Source organism: Nipponia nippon, unplaced genomic scaffold (assembly GCF_047370975.1).
Source record: "Nipponia nippon isolate SJK-2023a ecotype South Korea unplaced genomic scaffold, ASM4737097v1 scaffold_11, whole genome shotgun sequence".
NCBI lineage: Eukaryota > Metazoa > Chordata > Aves > Pelecaniformes > Threskiornithidae > Nipponia > Nipponia nippon.
In genome coordinates this window covers 13265833-13280666 of record NW_028262302.1, presented here as the reverse complement: position 1 = coordinate 13280666, position 14834 = coordinate 13265833, and the positions used below count along the sequence as shown (strand labels likewise).

General features: G+C 35.9%; 1 protein-coding gene across 4 annotated transcripts in view; it reads left to right on the top strand.

Annotated features, from left to right (window-relative positions):
• Window positions 1-14834, top strand: part of TTC7B (tetratricopeptide repeat domain 7B) — a 143748-nt gene that overhangs the window by 75398 nt on the left and 53516 nt on the right. For all 4 annotated transcript variants that reach the window (XM_087747504.1, XM_087747502.1, XM_087747506.1 and 1 more), the window contains one exon: window positions 1135-1295. In XM_087747504.1, the coding sequence (XP_087603630.1) occupies window positions 1135-1295 (161 nt within the window). The remainder of the gene's footprint in view (window positions 1-1134; window positions 1296-14834) is intronic.

Sequence of the window (14834 nt, the reverse complement as noted above, 5' to 3'; positions counted from 1 at the left end):
CACTTCTCCAGAGTTCTGCCACAATATTTCCAGCTCTAGGATTAGAAATAGGACATAAGTCATTCAATTTATTTGTTTTAGCATTTATGTTTCTGGATGGAGAGAGAAAAAAAAAAAAGTTGGTTTTCACCCTGGTTTTACCTATTACATGTAGTCTCTGCTCAGACTGGTTATCTGGAGAGTGGGACTCTTAAATCTAATCTTTAATGATTTTGCAGTGCTTAAAACTTGAGTATCTGCTAAGATCCGTGCCTTTTCTGAATGCTTGTAGGAGGTTTGGTTATTGTGAACAAAATTACAAAAATGTTTTTAAGAAATCTGGAAAATATTTTAAAGCTGTAAAAGAGATCAGAGCTCAGTCCAACTTGTACAGCTGTTATGTTTAAGGGATTTAGGATTCCACCATATATCACATGAATTTGGATAATGTGGAGCTGCTTTGTATGTGTCATGGTAAGCCTTTTCCTGTGTCATGTTTATTTTAGGAAGTTGTTTTGAGCACAGTAGTTTACATACTCTAGGTGACTACTTTTCATTACTAACGAGTAGCAGAGACATTGGACTATGTCACATTAAAGTGGAATGGATTGTCACTTTAATAGCACAAAATATTTTTCAGTAGCAGGCTATGGCTCTGTACTTCTGAATTCCAAACTTGTCATGTTGCTTAATTAAATTCCTGGGTTTAACACTTAGTGTACATACTTTGAGCAAAAGCACATGCAGCTGAGGAGATCATGAAAGTCCATGTGAAGAAAAGTTACTGTTGCAGTCTAGCTGTACATTTTAGTTAATGTATTACAATTAAAATATTTTCAAAATCATATAGAAATACAACCAATACCTGAAAAAGAATAGTAAGTGAATATTTTAAAGGACTGAAGGGAACTATTTTAGTAAAACTTGTATCTTATTTTCCAGGGCTAATATATTATTTAATTTTTACTGTTCACTGTAGAGCATCAGGTCCATTTTAAACTTCTGAGTAGTGTCTTACAGGAGTCTATAGAATTCTACATGGTATACAGGTGAATATTTTGAAAATTTTATGGATGTGCAATCAAGTAATAGGTAATACTTCTAATAGTGGTGCTTTCTTTTTCTGCCTTTTTTTTTTTTTTGTTTTTAAATCAGATACCAGAAGCTTTGGGTTATGTTCGTCAGGCTCTGCAGCTACAAGGAGATGATGCCAACTCTCTTCATCTCCTTGCACTCTTGCTGTCAGCCCAGAAACACTATCATGATGCTTTGAATATCATTGATATGGCCTTGAGTGAATATCCAGAAAATTTTATGTGAGTGAATGTCATGTTTGTTTTCTACTCTTTCTCTCGTATTTATTTTTCATAGATTCTCATCTCATTCATTTCAAGAGGGGGTGGATTTGAAGATCGGTCTGGGTTTTTTTTTTTTTCCAACAGTGTTGCCCCCTGCCCATTTAATGCAAGTCTGCTTTTTATTAAAGGCTTGTTAAATAGTGATTAAGGATTTGGTTTTAGAAGGGAGACTAGAGCTGGGTAGTTGATCTTATTTTTTCTTTTTCTACAGACTTTTTGTTTAGATAATTTCTCCCTGTTGCGTGCTTTAGAGTATTTTTGCTGTCTGCTGTTTTAATGCAATATTCTAAGAAGGATGACCCGGCCTTTACTATTAGCTAGGATAGATTTATCCCATCCTGCAGATAACTATGCATATCGTATGCAATCTATTCTGTAAAATACACCATAACAGAGAATTTCCTCTTTTGCCTGTATAATAACCAGTCATCTGAAGTTGGCTGATGGATAACTGCACAAGTGAACAGGGAAGAAGCACGTTTGGTAGATGTTCTCTTGTTGTTTAAGAAAGAAATCATTCTTTGTGTTTATTCTTCATGTTAAGTGCATCTTAAAATACATTTGGATTTTGTACTTTTGTAAGGTTTGTTTTTTTTTTTTTTATTTATTTTCTTATGAAAATCTAATGAAATGCTTCACAGTGAAATATCTCAGGGACAGCTTCCATTAACTTCCAATATTCTGTTCTGATGCTTTACCAACAGTCACTAAGGTTGTAATCCATAGTATTACAAATATCCTAAATGCTTATTTAGACAATTTTTTGAAGTATCTCAGCCTTAACTTTTAAATGACTAGGCTGTATCATAAGTTGTTACTATATCAACATACCAGAAAAATATTATTTCTTTAAGAATTATTAGCTTGAAAATAGGGATTATAGTGTTTTTCCTTCCTGTTCCTTGATGTTTCATGCCTCTCTTTGGCTGTCTATATAAAGTACTCTTGCCTTTTTCCTTATAAATCTGACCAGGGCCTCTGCTGATACCACCTCTCCTCAGAACTCCTGTGGCTCGCAGCCAGTTCTATGCGATGGCTTCTGTGGCCTTTTGCTGTTTCTCACTTCCTAGTTTACCCGCACACGTAGAACTTGTCTCCCTTCTTATTAGGGGCTTCCACACCTGCTTCGTGATTTCAGAACTGTCTAGCAGCTCCTCTCCCAAACCTGTCTGTGCTTTCCTCAGGTCTGAGGGACCTGGCAGTAAGTCAGAAGCAATTGAAGTATCAGCTACCTAATTTTATACGCTGTTATTGTTAAAAACAAATATGTTCAAAGCACCATGATCTTCTGTCTGTTCTTGGTTCATCTTCTGCCACTTAGTGGCAATGTAAATGACAAAGAAGAAGCTGCTATATATCAGAATATTAATAGTGTAGAAGAAGTATTTCTGAAACTGCAGTTCTCCCTATTGTAATAAGAGAACAAAGGTCATTCAGTAAAATGTTTAAAATTACTCTTGTGAGCATTCAAAAGGTATTTATGGGTTTTTCAAATATGGTTCATGGCCTTTCCATACTTGTTTATAATTGCATCTTGTGGTTAAACATGTTGCCTGAGTTGTTTTAAAAAGTACTCATCCTTTCTATTAATGTATGTATGTATGTATAATAATCATATGGGTCATAATGGTGGTTCTAAATTGTTAGTCCTGTTGTATAATACAAACAGTGTGGTGATACCGTGTACTGTGTTACAAACTACTGGTACAGATCAGGGAATTCAAGAGGAATATCTCAGCAGTAGGAATCACCATCAGATGTGGCAACAGTTGCTGAAGAATCCAAGGTGGAACGCAGCTATAGGTGCATCCAGACAGTCTTTTAGAGTCTTGTTTTTAGTGCTGTCAGGTTACTTCTGGTTCCCAGAGAAGTCAAGGATATGATTGAGGTTCCTTGTGTGCTCTCTGCAATTGGTACTGACAGCAAGACACACGCATCTGGTCAATAATTTAAATGTGGATTGATTCCTTCATGTAACTGGGTTATTTTTGCAAGGATTTATCAGCAAAATCTCAAGTTTACAATCTGTTCTTGCACACTGTATCTGGTGCTCTTGAAATGGTTGACAACATGCATGTGCATATATATAAAATATAAAACACAAATGCTTAGTGTATTGTTGATTCTGTTTTCTTATTCTGCAACTTCTGTAAACCGCACAATCTCACGGTACTTCCTAGCAGACTGGCAAGAGATCCTCTTGTGTTCCTCTAAGTCTTGCTAATTTTTAATATACTGAAATATTTGATTATTCACCTATGGTATTTCATTGGCTTTTGTAAACACTTCAAATATCATCATGTTTTATCTTTTATCTTTCAGTTATGTCTGTAATCCCAGTAAGCTAAATAGTACAAGACTTTTCTTGATATTCTCTGTGTTTCTGTGAGAGTGAACCTCAGCTTTATGAAAAATGGTACTTTGGTAGCTTTGCAGCATAATAAATCTTTGTACTTGGAAAATATTAAAGTAAAATGTTGGGCTTGTGATTTATGCTATTTCTTATTTCTTTTATTGTTATTCTTATCTGCATACATCTGTATGCTGTAATTGCATTGCTGCACTGACTGCTGTCCTGCCCTGTTCACAGCTGTATGTTCTTTTTGTTTTGCTTTTCTTTGAAAAGAATCTAAATTTTCAGAAGTTTGTAGTACTACATCTTTGTAAAATGCCAGAGGTTGCAAGGAAGTCAGAGTACACTGTGAGTCATGCTGAGAAGTGGATGCTTTCCAGCACTCTTCTGTTGTAGCCAATTAGTAAATATGTTGCCTGTCAGTTCTTAACCTTTGAAAATCTGATGCATTCCTAGAATTCATGTTCAATATTTGAGGTGTATAGCAAGCATACCTTCGTATCTTAAATTAGCGTTAACCTTCCTGCACTCTAAAACTAGAAAGCTGCTGAACAAACATGGCCAATCAGATAATGATTTTGCCCCAAGCACCTCTAAGTCAGTAAGTAGAAAGAAATTCCTCAGAGCCAAAGTCATCTTGGCTAATCTAAAGGAGTGGAAGGAATTAGTAAATATCATATTGTGCTGTTAGCAGCAAGGTATAGCTTTTTTTTTGAATAGAGAGTTGATTGTTCTTCTTTTGCTCATTATACTGGCAGCATAAATATGCAGTCTGCTCTGAGACCTTAAAGGATATAAGAAAAACTATTGGTGAAAATCTAAGAAACCTCTAAAAGTGAAATAGGTATGTAGTAATATTTTCCAGAAAGAATCAAAATGCAACATATTTGCTGAATATCTATAGTACTATCATTTCAAACTTTTTGTAAGTTTAAAGTTCTAGGTTGTAACCACTGTACTTATAAACAAGTTACCTGTGTTTTTTAGAGCAATACAATCAATGTACTTTTAAATGCTAGCTAACCTCTGATGCCTCCAGAAATCTGAGTGTGCTTTGATCCAGGGACAAAAAGATTTCTAGACAAAAGATTACTGAACAGATTAAGATTACTGAAAAGATTATGAATACCCTGCTCTGGTGAGATGGGTGGGAGTAAGGTGCCAGCTCCAAAAAATCTGAATAGTTAATCTCAGTCAGGTCCTACTGCATTTGAATTCATCTGAAGTTACACTGTTTTTTCCCCACCTTTCATTAGGCAATTTGTCCCTGTAGTAGAAATGTGAAGTTCAGTTCTTCTCCAGCTTGGCAGGATTTGAACCCACAGCTGGTGCAGCTCAGAGTCCTAACCATCAAACTATGTGGGAGACTGGGCGAGATGATCCATTTCCCCTCTTGAAACAGAAGCAGGGACATGCTGCCCTGAATGCAAAGATGGTAGGCAGGAAGGAGCCACAATATATTACTAGAGTACTTAACTATGAGGGAGGCTTGAGGTCTTAGCTGCTTGGGTTTTTATTGAATTTTATTTATTTTAATCCAATGATTGCCTACTCTGAATGTATAAGCAGTCCCAGAGGTGTGCATTACAGTCTGAAGGTGTATTCAAGGTAATGCAAGGTAACAGTGGCTGTGTTGCATTGGTTCATATTGGGCTTGTGTATCTTCTGCAATGTATATAGTACAGTATATGTGGAATTACCTGAGGAGCCTTATTTACAAATTCCTTTCCATGACTCTCTCCTGTCTTTTTATCTGCTTGTTATGACGAATCTATATCATAGTGGTCTTTTGAATTATATGAAATCTTGAAACACTTCTATCTATTTCTATTGTGTGGTTAGTCAAAAGTAGATTCTCAGTCAAGGGAGACAGAGTTAGGTTTCTTAATGAAACACTTGTGATAGTTTTCTTAATCTTAGCTGTTTGGGGTTCCCTTGTTATTTCAAGTGTTGGAGCACTTAAAGATGAGTATAGTGCCTGAAATTATTGTAATTAGGCAAAATAAATAATAAATATTAATTGCCAATTTTATGCTGAAAATCAAACTCCAATGGATAGCAGCTGACGAGCTTTTAAAGTAGCAGAAGTAGGGAACAGCAGATGGGTTATTTGAGGAGTGCAAACATGTTATTTTAATGTTAAGTACACTCAAAAAGGAAGGCATATGGTAACAGGTTTGAAGACAACTGAAGACTAAGTTCACAGTTTAAACATTTACATTTGTTGAAGTGTGATGGAAATTTTTTTTTTTCTTCTAAGCATATTTCACAGAAGCATCAGGCCAATATGTCACTTCTCTGAAAACTATTAAATCCTTTACTTCCTGACCCTCAAGGGGTCTTTTGAGCTACATTAGGTTTCCCAGAGTCTCAGAGCCTTTTAACATCCCTCTCAGTTCATTGATTAACAAACTTGTTTCCTTCTGGGAGTTGTCCAGATGGGCATAACAGAAGAGCTGGTTGGTGCATGCAGTGGATGATGATACATACACTGATGTTTTGTGGGACAGGGGTGTATTTATCAATTAAAGGGAATAGACTGTACTGTTCTGTTTTCCCAAGGTTGGTTGTAGTTGCACTGCAGTGCGTGGTGCTGGTTAAACTTGCAATTTTTCTTTTTCCTTGAGAAATAGAGCACTGGGAATTATTTGAGGAAAGGGTGGTAATATAGGATTGGACAAGAAGTAGTGATCTGCTAGGCTTGCCAAAATCATGTCTTTCAGGTTGGTGTATACATTCTTGTCAACATTTGACAACAGCCTTTTTCAAATGCATTCATTTTTGATCCTGTCTTGGGAGTTAAATGAATTTGTTCTCAGAAAGGATTTTTCTGTAAGTCATGAAAGACAGTATCAGTTGCTTGTATTTTTTTCTTTTCATGCTGGGCTTGTCTTCCCAACCCCCTCCCCACCCCCACCCCCCTTTGGTGGTTGTTACGTGCTTTTACAGAATGGTCCATTAAAAAAGACATTGTTGATAGGTAGATATTACTTTATATAACAAATTGGTCATTGGCCTCAGGGGCTTATCCCTGAATTATATTTGCTAGGCTGTAGAGTCGTCTTTGAAACTTGATTGAAGGAGTCCCAGTTTGGGTCGTGAGCTGGCTGCCGCAGGGTGTTCAAGGCAGGAAAACAAAAAGTTTTCAAGTATAACTAATTTGTTCTGGCTTTAGTCAGAAACTATCTTCATTATAGTTTACAGATTAACGTTTTCTTAAGGACATTTGAGTTCATAAGATGGAATACAGTATACATAAACTTCACCAAAAGTCACAGGACTGTCTGCTGCTTTTCCTTGCAAAGAAGCAATGCTACTGCTTTGTGAACAAGTATATGGGGAATAATATTTCAAAGGGTGCAGCGGAGGCTATCCAATGCACACCAAGGATACCTATTCATTGTTTCCACAAAATTGTGTTATTTTGGGGCTTGAGGGCTGTTTTTGTTGCATCTTTTGCTTGTTTGAGAGTCAGGCTTCAAATAGCAATCTGAACTGCCTATTTTTACTTCATCTATGTTTCTATATGTATATGGGCTTCCCACTACTGGGGATCTGTACAACCAAAGTTGGAGGAGATTACCCTTATGATTAATATTGGCACTATAGAAATCTATTACTTTTCCTGAATCACTTGGAACAGGTTTCACATCTTTTGGGTATGTTTGGTGATTGTTTGAGAAACAGTTTAGGAGACTTTTTTAATTAAGTTAAATGATTTTTTTGAAGTTTTTACAAAAACTAGATTTGGCTGCTTGACCTCCTGTTGCTGGTGTTGGGCATCCAGTGATTCAGTCAGTTGGATTTCCTGAAGAAACCAGATTGATAGAAGCAGCTGAAAGAAATAACTAAGTAGACATTGCTGATAGTTGTGTTTGGTAACCTCTTCTCATTAATTGTGTCTTGTTAGCTTGCAAATGCAGCTTGGGTAATTGAGACTCATTCCTGACTGTTGACACTTTGAACAAAAATGAGAAGCAGATGTGATTAATTGGGAAAGAGGAAACTGGCTTCAGGATAAGGCAAGAGAAATTGATTGGGTAGCAAGGTCACAGAAATTCAAAAGAAATCTCCAGGAAATAAGAGTAATTTGTTCAGTCATGCAAAATGTTATTTCAAGGCACTTATAAACAATGATTTTTCATGTTTTGTAATGAACGATTTATATTTATATCTTTCCTGATGATAAAACTTTCCTTGAATACTCAAAATGGAGTAGACTGACTGTGCAAAGGTTCCCTTTGCAATTGCAGCAGACACCTCTATGAATTTCTTTCTGTACTTTGATTATCATCGTGATAGAAGTGATGCACCTAAAATCACTGAATATGTAAGTAAATTCTTTATAAAACTACATGTATTTCATATTCTGTCTAGTTTCATGTTGACATTCTCCCTGTATGTTAAATTTTTGCAATTGTGTCATTTTGTGTTTTGATGATCATGCAGATGTTTTGGAGTTGACTAATGTGAAGCTGTAAGCTTTTTACAGCAAGCATTAAAGGGACAGCTGTCAAAACTGGATACTCAAATTAATAGTTTGAAGCGAAGAGGATCAATTTTTAAAGTGCCTGACCTTCTATATATCAGAAGGTGCTAAATTTGCTTTAGTTTTTCTATTAATATAGGTTTAGCTGAAGCATGCCTTCCAGAGGACATCTGATCTTGATAAGAACACGTCAAAAACTGGTGAAACCATTAGAGCATGTGGTAGCTTGTTTCAGTGTTCCAGCTGCACTCTTCCTTTAGACTGTATTTTTGTTCTTCATGTGAATTGATCCCTTATTGGTTTCCAGCCAGTGGTTTTTATATCATTCTTTACTAAGCACTCTGTAATACTGGTGACTTCATATTCTGATGGTAGCTTCTGTAATTGGGTCACCTCCAAATGTCCTTTCTGATAAGAACGTCACCGTACTTGCTAACAGTAGGCACATTCTCTAGCCTTTCAGTTATCTGTTGAACTGTAGCCAGTTTTCATCACGTGTAAACAAGAACTGCACAAAATATTTCAGTATCATTTATCACTGCTTTATACAGGGAATCACCTGCATCGTGTCTGTGGAAAGGACTGTGTTAATTATTTTGAGCATAATTGCTTCATTGGGGGCTTATATTCAATTACCTGTTTGCTGGCATTCTTCTTTGCTTCTTGTTCAGTTATTTCTATGATACGTTTCCACATTAGAGTGTAAAGGCTGTATTTGTTCCTACAGCTACATGCTGGGTTTTCTTTTTAGAAATCCAGCTTGAGAGCTATTAAGCCGTGCTGCTGAACAAATTGTTTGGAAAGTTTCCTACTGTGCTGTTATAAGGATCTTTTCAGTAGGAGAGTATATTACACATAAATTAGAGTCCTGTTGGATTCAAGTGGAATCCCCAAGTGGAGGGTCTTAAAGCAGTCAGCCCTACCTCCTCCTTTTAAAAGAAGCTACAAACTTGCAGAGCGTAAACTGTTGTCAAATTCTGGACTGTGAATGAAGTAAATGCTGGGAACTATAAGATTTTCTTTTAATTTTAACCTTTTTTTTTTTTTTTTCTAAACCATTTATTTATGAGCAATTACAAGACTGTCACAAAGGTGCTTCCTGATAGTGTGTACAGACTAAGAGAAACTGAATTTGCTAAGGTTTGACTTCCTCCTACTTCATCATTTCTTTTTATGTTTCCTGTAGCAGTCGTCAGAAGTTTTTTGCTATATTTGTAATTGTTGAGTGCAAGAAGTGACTGGCTAGCACTTTATTTACGAAAAGTGAATAGATTTAGATTCTTTCAAATCATCAATATTGAATAATATTTGTTCAAACTTAATTTTATGCATTCTGCATACTGCTTTCCCACTTTAATTACTCTGTGGAGTCCCTCAGTTAACATGATTTAGTTTACAGAAGCAATTGACACTATGACAGTTTGTTACAGAAATGAGATGCAACTAGATGAAGTATGCATATGAATGTTTTACATCAATGTAGTTATTTTTTTCCCTTAAATTCGGATTGTATGAAAAAAAGCCTACATTGTCCGTTAAAAAAAAAAGTTTATTTTCAGACTTTAATATCTTCCTATAGTGTTCATATATCTGCATCACCCTTTTTGTGATTTTATTTATTTATTTTTTTTAATACAAGATCATTGTCAAACTAGTTAGCCTAAGATTTCACAAGTCATACATTTAGACTTGGTGAGGTTTTTTTGTGGTGTTTTTTTGGTTTTTTTTGGTTGTTGTTGTTGTTGTTTTTTTTTAATGTAGTGCTGAGGTTTAAAACCAGAAGAACTTCTTTTGAATTTTCCTAGCATTCCAGTATTTGAAGTTGTGGGATACATCAAATGGGCACTTAAATGTGAAACCAAAATGAAATATTATATAACTCTACACAGAACTGGTATTTGTTGTCTTTCTTTTATGCTCTAATAAGTAACAGGTTATCTATCAGAGCTGATGATATATAAAGTTTATTCTTATATTTAAGCTATTGTAAAAAATAATGTGTTTGTCAGGGAAACCAAGCTATTGTTTGACGCTTTCTGCGTGGCTTGTTTGTTGGTTGTTACCATGTTTATGGGACTCCCAGTATATTAATTACTTTCCTACCATCTTTTAATAATTGATAATCATGTAAAAATACTGTTAGCTGAAGTTAGAAATGCAAACTGTTAAATTATTTAAAAAGGTTCTCTTAAAACTTACTAAGTTTACTCGAAGTAGGTTAAACATAAACCAAAGGTAGTTGCATTTTTAATCCTGCATTGGAAACAAGTGAATTTGATATATCCTTTTAAATTTTAGCTTCTTCAGGGGGGGATGGCTGTTCACTGTTGTGAAGGGTATGCTTAGCTTGACCTCACTGCATACAGAAGAGTCCATGAAGGGTGCTCAGCAAGGCTTTTGCTGTGTTACACTGAAGGACTAATACTTTTCAAAGCACATACCTTCAGTGTTTATGCACAGCTCTTCCTTATGTTCTTCAAGCCCTGAACAATGTAAATAGTTTATATAATAAGAGAATAATAATGAAGTTTACTCCCAATCCTAACTGAATACAGAGCATTCTGTTCATTTTTGATCAGGATATGGGGATATGGACCCTTCAGAAGAAGTAGTCTAGTGGAACTAAAAGTTTGCTGTAGAAGGTTTCTTAGTCTGAGGGACTTCAGGGAGATTCCTGATGACCACTGCATTGAGTGACACTGCTCTAGCAGGGAGATCTGGTGGAGAAATGATAGATAACATGTCATATTTCCAGATTTGAAGAAAGAGTTGAGGAACAAAAGGTCTCTTCTCTCTGCAGGTCTCTTCCATGCAGTAGTGTGTGGAAAACAGACACCCAGCTATGGCTGATCCAAGCTGGTGCGCTCATACGGTGCACAGCAACTTGCAAAAATTGTTTAATTGATCCCAAAAGCAAAGCAGCTGGTTTTAAAATGACACCCGAGGTGAGCAATACCTGTTCACTGAAAGAAGAGTTCTCAATACTAAGTGTTACTTGTCTCATAGTAGAGCTCGGTCTTCGCTACTTTGAATTTTTGCTTCATTCTACAGAATAGAAATATCCTTAATAACTTAAGCCAGTATCGGACAAATTAACTCCTCTTGATCTCCTCACATTATAAGAGTGTTGCTGTGGAAGGGAACTGGTCATTGTAGCATCTGGGTATTGTATTTCAAAAAGTGAAACAGGCTGGCTGAGAAGAAGGAGGCATAATTAAGACCGATTTTATTTTGGAGATTCACAAGTTCTTGACTATGCTACAAGTTACACTAGTTGGCTGATAGGGAAAGCTTCAGAACATGATTTAATAGATTAGTTTGTACTGATTAGGAAACAGAGCACTAGCAAGAACCTCAGAAGTCACAAGGCTCCATTATTACAGTTGTCCTATACGTAATACTTTTCATGAACGTATCATCTGTATTTTAAGAACAGTTGGGTTATTTGCTCCACATCTTCTGCCGTCTATCCAAAACCAACTGTGAGGAAACAGTCTTTTCTACAATTTCATTTATAAACTTGAGACCTAAGATTAGGTCCACCCTTAATGTTTTAATAGTCTGTATGGCTTTTATATATACTCATTTTTGTGGAAACATTGTCCTCTAGATAAATTGTTCTTTTCCCTTCATGGTGCTTGGCTCATCTGTATTTATAGATAAAATTTGTACTTCTTCTCGGCCTTTTTTTTGCTAGACTGACTAAATGAAGTATTTTTCATACTCTGCAGTCTCCAGTCAGCTGATCACCCTTGCAGCCTTTCTCTGCAGCTGCTCCAGTTTGAAATTTCTCGTGTGTCTGTTTTTAACTGTTATAATGAGAATTATGTATAATGTTCCAGATGTGGTCTCAGGGTATTGTACAATGGCACTGTCTCTTTCTCTTTCTGCTCCAACGAGCATGTTCCAGAATTGCATCTGCCCTCTTCACAGCTGTCTCAACTTGATGAACCTGACTGTTAGGCAGCTCTGGTTTGGAATAACTGTTACATGGGTTGTTTGGTACAATCTCTTTATTAAACTTGAACTATAACCCATTTTTCCATTAACAATGTTATCTAATATTCCTTTCATTTTTTGTATGCTATTTTAGTATAAATTTTGCATGTTATTAAGATTGTATATATTCATCTGTGCCTTCTCTCCTGAAAAAAACATTGGCAATATGGTTGCTGTTCCCCAGTCATTACAGAAGTGATATTTTCTTTAAAGTTTTTGCTTTCAAAAGGACAATCTTATGTGTCACTATTTCATAATTCTGAGAAATGCATTATTTTTTTACTGCATTAGCTTTAACCATTTTTAAAGTGTTCCTATTCTCCATTTGTCATTGTTTTCATATCTGAGACAACATAGATAAGGATTATAGTGGAGGTTGGGGGTTCATTCCTGAATATCTTTAATCTTCATCCCGTTGTCCCTAGTTGGTATACACATTTTCTTCTTTTTCCTACTTAGGTACAAAAAAGCCTTTAAAGACTAACTTTTCTTGTATAATAACCTATTCAAGTGTAGCTTAGCTTTACTTTTTACTATGTACCTAAGATGCAGCTTTCTGTGCTAATTTTTCTTTCTCTTCTCTCCCCTCTCAGTCCCCTGCTACTCTTGATAGGATCTCTGCGTGTTTCTGATGTCTTACTTGCACAGTGTTATCAATGATTAGCTTGTCAAACATCAAGTTTTACCCCTTCAACTTGAGACGTGGATCCTTAAACGTTTTAGCATCTTTGTGTTAAATGCCAGGCTTCTTCTGTATCTCGGATGTCTTTGCTAACCTTCACTATCAAATCATTTGGGTGTATGCTGCTGAAATTCAAAGACCTAGTTATAAACCCATTTGGGATTTTTCATTCTTTATTTAAATAAAAATCCGGTAATATATGGATTAGGTTACAAGCAGCTGTTTTATAATGTCCTCATTAGTTAGTGAGAACAGTCTTGAAGTAATGGAGTCGTTTCTTGCTTCAGTAGCTATTTCATAAATTTATCAACTATTAGTTCCAAGAATAACTAAGCCCTTCCACTTAAGAGTTTGATTTCTTCTCCGCTTTGTGTCTGGGTAATTAGTCTCCTAAAATGATACAATTCAGTTTATTTTTATCTAACGTTAAAGATCTGCATCTGTATCAAACACTGATGCTGGAACAAGTGCCCCATTAGTCTCATGTCTTTAACAGAACCTGTTTTACCTACTTCCCTTCCCCAAAGGATTTGACCCAAACAGATTTCTATTCTTGTTATCTGTTATATTTATTCGTTTGACATGTCACTGACACACGTGGTTCTACTCTTCAGTTCTGTTTTGAGTATTGCTTATTCCTCAGTACTTGCATTCTTAGTCATGAGTGCTGTCTCACCATGCTGTGGTTACTCTGTCATGTTTTGTTCTGCACCATGGGCCAGTAATTTAAGCCTCCAACACTTACAAACAGACACAACCAGATAATTCATGATACTCATAAAAGGTACAGCTTGATTTTCATCATCCTGTCTCTTGGTAGTTTTTTATCCATTCTTCACCGTTTTCAATAGCGTATTAAAAACAGGTGTGAAAATGTCCCTGTGAAGTTTAAAATTCTCTGTGTCAGTAATGCAGGCTGTATTCTGGAAGAGTTGTTTCCACAGATGCTTGAAGCTGACTTTTCAGAAAATCCGTTTTCAGATGATCTACCTCATGGTTTCTAAAACCTTCCTGATAATACTTGTGCCTGAGCTGCTTGTTTATCTTGTTATGAACGCATATCTTCAGCCATATTTCAGGGGAACTTGGAAGAATTAAGTTAGTTTGGGAGACCTGTTTGTCACATGCTGTTCCTCCTGCCCATTGCCTCCTTCCTCTTTCTTCCCTTCCTTCCCCCATTTGTTAAGTAAACATTTAGTTGGCAAGTTTTCATTTTGTTATTAACATCCCATCTCACTTTGCTGAAGTGTCTTAGTTGTTTTGATTTATAGTCAAAATATTTCTTGGACCCAGGGAAACTGCTCTGTGTGGCTTTAGAAATGCAACCTTTTCTATTCAAAAGATTATTTTTGGTTTAGTGTGGATAATCCCACACCAGTGTACTTTTTTTTTTCCTCCATTGGATACAATTGCCTAGCCTTTCTTTATTAGAATTATGAATATTTTTCCATCATACTTTGTTTATTGTTTGTATTATGGGAAACATGCAACCATCCAGTCCCCTTGATTGCCATAATGCATAAGAAACAGGGATGATGTTGCATGTGTACGAAAGGCATCCAAAAGCGTCAGACTCTCATGTGTTGCTTTAATTCTTACAAGTGTATTTGTCTTCTGCTATCTTGCCCTTGAATCCTGCACTAGTACTCCAGGCTCTTATATTTTTGTTGCATAGACTTCTGCTATTTTGTACACGTTTAAGGCATTTCTTAATAATCAAATCCCCTCCCTTTCTGTCTTCTGCTTAATGTTTCTTTTAGCTCTTGCATGCTGAATCTTAGTGATTTACTGACCCTGTGCCTTCTCTCTGCTACAGAATTCCTGAAAGTCTTAAATGCTTGAAGGCTGTTAATGTAAATTCAGTCTATCTGTAAACTGTACATAATAAGGTATATGTTATGATCATCTTCTTTCTAGAATGACTTGTAAATTCAGTGCTTCTGAATTTATTATGTTCCATAACTTTTGTAAAGT